The sequence below is a fragment of the Acipenser ruthenus genome, chromosome 2, assembly GCF_902713425.1.
Source record: "Acipenser ruthenus chromosome 2, fAciRut3.2 maternal haplotype, whole genome shotgun sequence".
Taxonomy (NCBI): Eukaryota; Metazoa; Chordata; class Actinopteri; order Acipenseriformes; family Acipenseridae; genus Acipenser; species Acipenser ruthenus.
In genome coordinates, this window is record NC_081190.1 from 19,175,253 (window position 1) to 19,185,749 (window position 10,497).

Here is a 10,497-nt window from a genome sequence, read left to right on the forward strand (position 1 = left end):
TTTTCTCAGAGTGTGGAGATTGATGCCGAGTCTGCAGACAAAGTGAAGTCGGTGGTGTACCAGGCCAATGTGGTCATCAACATCCCCTTCATAATAATGGCCTTTGGGATTCTTCTGGGGGTTATCTTCATTGTATTTTTGTGCAAGAACCGAGAGCCAGAGGTGAGTTCTGGGTTCAGCCTTCATAATACACCACTCTGTTTTGTTTTTTTTCCCCAAAATTTGTATTTTGTTACACTCATAACATGTTACAGGCATGTTCTAATGGCATAACATTTTACATTAACATGGTGTTTTGCATTTCGGTCTCACAATCTAGCTTGTGGTGACACAAATAAAGGCAAAACCTGGATTTGATCTGAGTTTTAAGGACATTGTGTACAGTAAAGTATTTATGTCTAATGTATGACCTTCACTGATATATGAATGATACACTTATTTTTCTGCTTTTCATAGAAATTATAAAACCCCTGATGTAAAGTTTATTATTTTATTCACAGGGAACTAAAGAAGAACAAGGACCTCTTTTGCAAGCATCATCATAACCATGCCTAAAGGAAAATATATTTTTTGATAGTGGAAGCTTTGAAATGCTCGCTGCTTGTAACTCTATGGGGGAGGGCTGGCCTTTCTAGGCTAGTCTCATAAGTTCCTTTCTTTCTGCACTCTGTAACCCCAGGACTGTAATATTTACCAACTTTACTACACTACCCATATAAAAGTTTACAATAGTAAAAGCATAGCATATGAATGTATTGTACAGAATGAGATATGGTGAACTATGGTAAATGCATAGTAGAACTATGGGAGTGGGATGGTAAAACTGCAAAAATACAGTGGTACATTTTTATATGGGTATTGCTTCTAGAATAATATTGACTACCTGTATGTACTGCATGGTAAAGGTTGCTATTTGAACTGCAGGTTGCTGGTTACAGGCTGTGTAAGTGTTCAGAGTGGATTTTGGTGCAGCACCTAACACTTATCGAATCCACTATTTTATTTTTGATAAATGCAGACACTGCTGTGTTATGATGGTACTACAACTAAATGTTTCTCCTCAATTACTGGCATTATTATAAACTATGCAGGTTTTACAGGTTTCCTCTAACTCATTCTGTAATCGTTGTTTGTTTGTTTTTTTCATAGTGGAGAAATCAAAAGAAAAGACTGCTGTAATACTGTTAGGCATCCTCTGAACATCTGGTTCTGGTCTTGTTCCAACCATGTGCTTAATAATTATATTAAAGAAATTGAGTCCCTGGCCAGGTCCTAAAGCACTTGCGGCTACTTTCACAGACCCCGTCTTGGACTACCTTACCAAACTAATATTAGGTAGTCCAGGATTAGTGCTAATCCGGGTCTGTGAAACCAGACATTAATCATTTAAGTACAGTATAACAATTAAACATGTCATGGAACAGCACTCTAACCAGAGTTGTCTAGCCGTGTTAAAATAAAAAATCTTAGGCCCCACATTTTCAGTCAGGCTCACAGATAATATTTTTTGTGTCCTATTATTTTATTTTTTTTATGATTGTAATGATCTCTTTTGAAACACTTTTTGCAGTTGTTGGAACATGGCTCTAACTAACTGAAGCTTTCAGGTGAACTAATTCTGTTTATTAAAAATTGCACTGTCCCTCAGTCATTTTCTAAACTAAAATACAATGACACTTTCTGTGTCTGTTCTTCCATAATTTGACCTTCTTTGCACTTTCGCTGAAAGCAACAGCGTTTAAAGCGGTAGCTTTCGTGATACAAGCTTCCTCTCCATTTGAATCCTGCCGACCACAACTCCACTGATCCACAAAGGCTGGCGTCTGCTTAGTGTAGCATTCGAGCGTTAGAAATGACATGTTCAAGCTTCTAGCCTTGGAAGCAAAGCAGAAATGAAAGGGAATTTCCTTTTTTCTTAAATTGTATTTTGTTACACTAGTACTGTAACATTTTACAAACATCTACTGAGCTGCTATTCTCAGGGTATGAGCCGCCTTACGGAAGCTAAAACTATTATTTAAAACCATAGATGGCAGCACATCTCTGCGCTTTTCTTAATTATCGTAATATGATATAAAAAGCTATAAAGTAAGGAAAGAGAGACAAATCTCATTGGCTAAAAAGAATTCCAATCTGTGCAACAATGGCACCATACCAGCGCAGCTTAGAACTTTTCAAACCACACTGATTTCATTTGACAGCCTATTTACTTTGATACCTGTGGAGCAGTCGTGTCATTATTTCACTCCTAGGTGTGTGAGTGTTGAACCACATTTAAACTTCCTGTTGTGTGTTAATGCTTTCATATAGTGGTTCAACTGTACATAATATCCTCATTACAGTCTGATTTCCATGTTATTTTCTGCTTGCTTTAAAATCAAACACTTGTAAAAAGGGAATGCTTGTCTTTGATTAATGATTGACCTGCTTCAGAATTGATGTACTGTATGTCTAATAACAAAGTTATGGCTAGTAACATTCCACAGCTCTCAGTGTGCCTGCTTTATAGCAGGTGCTCACAAATGTCAAACAGGTGAACCTTGTAGGTAATACTGGAGCTGAAGAGCTACCAGTTAAACAAAGATAAGCAAAGTTTAAGATGAAATGATCTTGTGTGCAGGTACATTATATAAAGACCCTAGAATGGAGGCATTACTTTTGGAATATTTTTTTTTGTTTGAATAAGTTATTTGAAAAGTATCTTATCAGCATACTCTCCTTTTGAAGTATTTCTCTTGTTTTGTCATCAGTACTTGTAGTTGCAATATAATTCTCTGTTATTATTATCAATTATGATTTTAACTGCATACTATAAAATGTCTTGAGTGGTCATAGTCCGAGAGTAAATTTGATAAATGTTAATACAGGGGGAAAGTAAAACACTCTAACTAAAGAATGCATATAGGAACACATTGTTTTAATATTGTATGCACAGACATTTAATGTGCACGTCTAAATGAGATCATCAATACAGCCTGGTATCAAAATAGTTTAAAAAAAATAAATTAAAAAAAGTAATAAAAGATAATAACCAGTGTGTTTTATTTTTTGGCCAAAGTTGGTTCTTTTGCTTTTGCTTTTACATGTTGGCCTTTTGTTTTGTAGTAAATATGAGTCAAATAAACTTTCCAGTATTCTAAGATTCCGTAGATAGTGGGCAAATAATTCTATAAAACGATTTGCTTTACTACTGTCGAATTACAGCATGTAATGTTTCATTAAAAACAATGTGATTGCACTATACAGATTATTCTAAGGAGGAGATAAACATATTGTGTTTAGTCTACTCAAAAATGTTTAATTCAGAAAATTTTGTAATGTTGCTACATCATGTTTAAACAATTTAAGCACAGTGTTTTACAATTTAAAACAATTCTATTCACAATTCAATGTAACAAACATAACAATAAACCATTCTAAAAGATTTATTGGCTCACAATCTTTTATGATCGCATGGTATCAGGAACATTTTAAGATAGTAAATAATACATTTTAGAAAAATAAATAGATAAGGCAATATTAACACATTATCTATAACCTATAACCTTTTAGCTTGTTATGTGCAAAGTAAGCTTATATATATATATATATATATATATATATATATATATATAGATATAGATATAGATATATAGATATAGATATAGATATATAGATATATATATATATATATATATATATATATATATATATATATATATATATATATATATATATATAGAGATATATATATATATATATATATATATAGAGATATATATATATATATATATATATATATAGAGAGAGAGATATATATAGATAGATAGATAGATATATCTATATAGATAGATATATCTAAACAGTACATTGTTTTCAGATTACCTTTAAGCAAAAGCTCTATTTACTAATATAGTAAACCCGTTGGCTTGAAGTCCACGTCTTTTTTTGGTTTACATATTTTAAACCCATATACAACAATGTCTTGTTTAGCATGGTAAGTTTACTTCTATGGATAGCTCTAAAATACATGTGAGTCTCACTTTAGTTTTGGGGTTATACAATCTTTATTAATACTTAATTATATGGCATTTCTGTCATAACCATGTAATTAAAAAATCAATAAAGCATTAATATATAGGGGATACTCCCATGAACGTTCATGGAATTTGTTCCACGAAATGAGGATGGTCAAAATAACCAGCGAGCCCCCAAAACACAACACTCTGTCTAGTATTCTGTCCATATGAAGTACAATGTATGGAAAATAAAGTGTTTAACCCTAAATTGAACAGATGGATTTAGATTACTTTCCTTAGGTCATGCTCTGCTTCTGCTTAGCAATGCTGCATGATTTGCAATTAGATTAAAATGAATGCAAAGAAAAAAACCAAAATGAGATGCAGTAAAAAAAAAAAAAAAATTAAAATAAGAAAAAATGAAATTCACTCTGGTGTTGAATATGAAACTCTAGAACGTGTGTAAGTGGTGATACTATGCTGGTTTAATGTTGCTCAATAGTAACATTGATAGACACATTTTCTTTAACAGATGATCGTGAAGGCCATTTTTCTCTGAATACTATAACGGGTTGATGTGAAGAACTTCCACATTCTCTACTTCCAGACGCTGCATTTCTTTAGGTACTAAGACGAAAACACTCGGATTGAGCAGTAGTCATCCCTACAAAGACAAAGAGAGAAAAAGGTTAGCAGGGACTGTGAGATGCAGAAATATTTGGCAGTGTGGTAGGCTAACACTAAAAAGGTATAATACAGAAGTAACACCTCTGTTTTAGGCTGACAGTCACATGCAAACTGCATCATGAAAGATCATGCAGAATGTTATTTCTAATAACATTGGAACACTAAAATTAAAACTGCTGTGTGAAGTAGCTCAAAGTAATTAATACCAGTGGTGGCCGGTGGTATGAAGATATAGGAGGCGCCACTAATCTGATGGTGTATTACAGACTGGTCATGCATTACTATACATCAGTGGTGTCTTAACTTCCAATTTTCACTCTGCTGCCATGAAGTGCCCTTCCCTCCCAGGGAGTCATCCTCTATACACTGTAATAAATCATCACATCTTGAACACATCATGAGGCTAAATTCACAGGACATACAATTAGTTTAAATTTGAATTGACCTCAACAAAAACGAAAATAAACAAATAAAATATAGCTTGTCCTCTGACATTTCCCTCACGATATCTAAACTACATTTTCTACTCAAGACTTGCTAGCAAAGCAGGGGATCCTCTTCTTAAATAAAACAATTTTAAAGTGCCATTACTATTAAACCTTATCCTAAAGCGACAACAGTTTATATTATAAAGAGATTCATTCTGGGTTTCGGACCCATCGTTTGACAAACAGCCTTTTAAAAGTTCAAAATGTTCTCGGTTTCCAATGGAATCTTGCCCCTTTTGTTGGACCAGTTTCAGAAGGCCGTGTTAGTAAAAGTCCTTCAGGTTTTTCAGTGTCAGAACAGAATGTTTAATCCCAAGGGCGTCCAGTTTACAGGATTGATAAGGCTAGACAGATAAGTGGGTAATTCAAAGTAAATGTTTAGGCAATGACATGTTCTGTTACTGTATAACACGCACTGTAACGGTATACAGGGGAGCTTGGTTCTCCACAGTGCCAGTCATGATGTCATGTAGCACAGCTAGTGAAATGTTCAATGAAGTGGATTTCTGAGAATTTTCAACTTTATATGTATGTATGTGTATATGTGTATATATATATATATATATATACACACACACACATACACAGGTAGTGGACCAAAAAATGGAAACGCCTGGGTAAATGAGGGACACCAAGTATATTGAAAGCAAGGGCTTCCACACAGGTGTGGCTCATGCGTTAATTAAGCAAATAACATCCCAGCATGTTTAGGGTCACGTATAAAAATGCTGGACAGGCCTGGTTGCCTATAATTATGGCTAGCATGGCTGCAAGAGGAGACCTCAGTGACTTTGAAAGAGGGGTGATTGTTGGGGCGCGTTTGGCAGGAGCTTCAGTGACCAAGACAGCTCAACTTGCTGATGTTTCACGAGCAACGGTGTCTAAGGTGATGTCGGCATGGAACTCCGAGGGAAAGACATCATCAGCAAAGGACAACAGTGGGCGGAAGCGCATACTCCAGGATTGTGATATCCGTGCATTATTTCGAAGTGCAAGGCAAAACAGGCGAGCAACTGCAGATCAATTGACTGCAAATTTCAACCTGGGGCGCGAGCAGCCAGTTTCATCAAAAACGGTCCGCCGAGAACTCCAGAGTAGGACACCATAGTGGCCCAACGCCCTATTAAGTGACTTTACATTGGTGTTTCCATTTTTGTGTCCACTACCTGTATATTAGTGTTGTAGTGTAATCGCATTTGTCGTATATAAAAAATATATACCTTTCCTCTTAAAGAAATGGTTTTGTACAAATGTTACGTTACAAAAAATAATGTAGTTTAATTTGCAACGCTTTCTTATGTAAAGTGAGACACGGTGTTGGGGGAGAACACAATCTAAAATACAACAAATACAAAGGTTTTTTTGAGGATTTAGCCACTCTTCCATCAAACCATTCTCTTCTACAGCGTTTCAGAAGTCTGGAAGTCAGGGTGCGGTTTGCAGAACTTTGTCTGAAGCCCCTGAGCTGACAGCGGATGTTAAAGATTTTGCACTTTGGTGCATTATTTATTAATATCTTAAGAAGTTTCAGACTTTGACCCATTTGATATTATGCAAGAGCAAAGACACATTTCTGAGAACAATAAAACAGCCTAAGTAGTTTTTGTTAGTGTTACAACTGGTGTGTTCCTCTCTAAAAATGTGCCTTCGTATTTGAGATGGCTTCAAAGTAGTACGTTTTTACTACGTGAGATATGTTAAAATAGTTCACTGTGATTAAAAACTATTTCTACAGACTAGCCAGGCTGTGCCTGTCTCCAGTGTGACATAAAGGTAGCAGTCACGGCAGTGCTCCTTACCCAGATGTCTAAAATGCTCAACACTTTCCAAAGCCTTCTTTATCTACAATTTGTTTAACGACAAACTTCAACAGCTACAGTTGTAATGTCATCATGTTCCCCAGAGGTATACAGTACCAAAGTTATTAGTATGTGTTTCATAACAGGGTTTGTTTAACCCTCAAAGTGGCAAGAGGCTGAGCAAACAACTCAAAATTGCTTTCATTCCCTTTCAGCGTGGTCAAGTACTGTACACACATGTTTCAGCTCATTCTTTCATCTGTATAACTGGCTAAGACACTGACTCAGATGTTTCCATTTAGTTTCTTTAAGTTTTTACCTCAAAATGTAGGCTTAAGAGATGTATTCAGAAACCACACCTGATTGGTAATGCTCACTTAAGTGTGCATTTAGGGTAGTTAACAGATATAGAGCCGTGGAACTTACTTGCAGTAGTTGGTGCCGCACTCAGAGTGGTCTCTGCAGCTGGCTCCTATTGGTCTTTGGGTAATCCAGCGCCACATCATCGATCTCTTCACACGGTTTACCAGCTGAACCCCATCACCTCGCGGGAGAGCAGCAGCCTGAACCTGGGGACAGTTAACAGAGCACACTGTCAATCCACGGACAAAAACAAGCGTCTAGGGAACAAAGAATCAGTGGAGCCCTAAAAACACCCAACTGTTTGAATTATACCTTCTGCTACCATCTGAACCATTTCAAGTGTCCCACTCAATGTAAGAGCAGTCACTTATTCCAGTTATTTGCTGTTACAAATGGCTAATTCAATGGATCAGCTGACTGCTGAAACTTTTCTAAATTGTGCTTGTAGAGATATAAACAGTAGTATATTAAGTAGTACATTTGTTACAGTTTGTATACTCTTAACACTGACATTCCTCAGCATAAGCTCAATGGTTAATACGATGTAGCTAAATAGTGGGAAAATAGCACAGCACTGTCGTTTCTTTTGTGAATGTTATCACTTATGGGAATTACAATAGATAATGTGCATTGCACCTATAGCATAGCCTTTTATTTTATTGTTGTGTTATTGATTTTTTCTTCCTACAGATAACTTACCAAGAGCTTTATATTTACACACCAAAACAACAAGCCATACTGGGTGTTCCACAGTATATTGCTTTGTGTTTCACAGTTTTGAGAATACATAATGTCATGTATATGGCAAAACAGACTGCTGCCTTACATATAGAATATTTATCAATATATTTGCAATACATTGGCATACCATGTATTATTTCCTACATATATGTTGCACCAATACACAAAGATCCGTAAGGTGCACATCAACCAGTCATCACTCGAGCATCGAACTACGGGGTGCAGATGAACAACATCATATATAGCACAGAAAGCACCGCACCTTCCCATTCATCAACCACAAACAACGGCTGAACTTTATAGATCTCTTTTTATATTTTATTTGGTTCCCGGACATAAAAGTAATTAAAAAGAAAAAGCTGAAAAACAGCCTAACGTTTCGACAGTCAAACTGTCTTCATCAGAGGTAACAAACAGATGTGCAAATCTCCCATCATATACACTCATGAGTAACACATAAACAAGCGTTTCTCATTCCCTAATCAGGGAAACACGATTTGTCAATCAACAGTTCATCCAATCTAAAACTCAAAATAAGCTACATGCAATACAAAATCAGTTTCAAAACCTGTTCAAACCAAGCCATTCTAACATTGAGCACTTTACAAAGACATTAACAGCTTATTTTAAAGATCTAGTCAATTAGCATTTAAACAAAGTACAAAATTCAAAATTTTTTTTTATATGCACACAAGAGTTGTAAATTCATACTCAATATATATAAACACCCATAAGCCTAATGTATAATATTTAAGTTAATTGTTAAAAGTCTTCATTATATACTCTATAAACCATTAATTGATTCAATTCATGAAAAGTTTGACTTTTCTTAAAAAAAAAAAATCTTCGTTATATATAATGTTGTATACTGTATATAGCACTCCTGAAGCCAGATTGCAACACTTACAGTTACTCTCACTAATTCAAACCCTGGTAATCCAAACTGACCTACAGTATAATCCAAACCTTCCTGTCCTAATGAAATGCAAGGTGATAACAGCTGTAGAAAAAAAATCAACTGAGTTTAAAACATTTACAGAAGTATGTATTAGTATTCAAATGCTTATGATTTTTGATTAAGTATAAGAATCTAAAACATAAAACAAAGAAGATTAGACAAGGCTCTTATGTGGCTGTGAAGAGAACATGCAGTATATATACTCAACCCCAAGTACTGTCCCAATACTTGTTGGAGGGTAGTATATATCACTGTTTGAAGCAGCTGTCTGGCAAGGGCAAGTGAGAGGCCAACAATAAATAAATATAAAAACAAATTCAAATGCAATTACAGTACGTATGTAAATGTATATAAGTGAATATGAAAGTAAAGCAGGTAGATTTCTTACCTGGATGTCACAGATCAAGAAGAGTATGAGGCTGATAGCAAACACTCTGCAGATTACTGTCCTCATGTTAACAAATAACGAGACTACAGCTGGCAAATGAACTCACGCGGGGGAATGCTGCCTGGCTTTATATTAGAACTGATTATCTCAGCTATCAGACAAGGAGGTCAATGAACAATTCAGGCTGGTTTGACAGTTACTGTACAAAGGGCACTTAAGTAACATTGATTCCACGTGTTGTGTTATCCAGAGACTTCTTATCCTTTTATTTGGTAAGAGTTTGAACCTCTGAACCATTGGGCAGGATTTATCAAGGCCTTTATCCCAAAATGCAATCTGCACCAAATATGACTGTTGGTGTTACAGAACTTCTAACAGAAAGTCCTTAAAGGCAGAATGGAAATGGGTTAAAAAATATATTTTCTTTTCATCTGTGTCATAGATAGCATATTTTCTGAATAAAAAAAAACACTAATTACTGTTCTAACATGAAAACACCTGTCTTCATTAAGCTTAATTAAATGTCTGAATGGTTTATTTCAGGTTATATTTGGGTATGTTTTTCCTTTCTTAAAAAGTGTGCTTATGGCTTGGAGAATCTAGCCCAATATCCTAAATGTAAGCCTAAACTAATCAGAAACACAGGCAATAGTCTGCTGAGTATAGACATGCTGAATCATGCACTTTCACCTGGATGTCCCCCAGGCCAGCCCCACCCTTTTTTAATACAAAGACTGTTCTGAGGTCACGGTAGTGGACTTTTATATATAAAGGGAACTGATTAAGGTATACATATTTTAATTGACGTGATTGTTGCCCATGAAATCCCATGCTAATTTGCAGACCGATAGAGTATACAGCTACCAGGTTATCACCACATACTTATCATATTATCAAGAACAACCCCACCGGCTAATTATAAGGAGGGATTATTGGGGTTTATCTTTGACCTCTGGGGTACAGTATCTGCATAGTGAAAGGGAGTTAACTAACTAAAATATCGGACGAAAGACGCAAGTGGAGGGCAAATAATAGATTATTATTATTATTATTATTATTATTATTATTATTATTA

At 35.4% G+C, this 10,497-nt stretch overlaps 2 protein-coding genes across 2 annotated transcripts in view; one reads left to right on the forward strand and one right to left on the reverse strand.

The window, feature by feature from the left end:
- Positions 1-3,424, forward strand: part of LOC117400834 (lysosome membrane protein 2-like) — a 42,462-nt gene extending 39,038 nt beyond the window's left edge. Inside the window, exons 11-12 of the mRNA XM_058990949.1 lie at positions 10-162; positions 501-3,424. Of these exons, the coding sequence (XP_058846932.1) occupies positions 10-162; positions 501-545 (198 nt within the window). The 3' untranslated portion in view covers positions 546-3,424. The remainder of the gene's footprint in view (positions 1-9; positions 163-500) is intronic.
- A 1,037-nt stretch (positions 3,425-4,461) lies between these two features.
- On the reverse strand, positions 4,462-9,539 carry LOC131698589 (liver-expressed antimicrobial peptide 2-like). The gene is made up of 3 exons (XM_058990960.1): positions 9,423-9,539; positions 7,399-7,541; positions 4,462-4,662 (listed from the first exon to the last, which is right to left on the reverse strand). Exons 1-3 carry the CDS (start codon positions 9,486-9,488, stop codon positions 4,626-4,628), a joined length of 246 nt encoding a protein of 81 aa, XP_058846943.1. The 5' UTR covers positions 9,489-9,539; the 3' UTR covers positions 4,462-4,625.
- Positions 9,540-10,497: the final 958 nt, after the last annotated feature.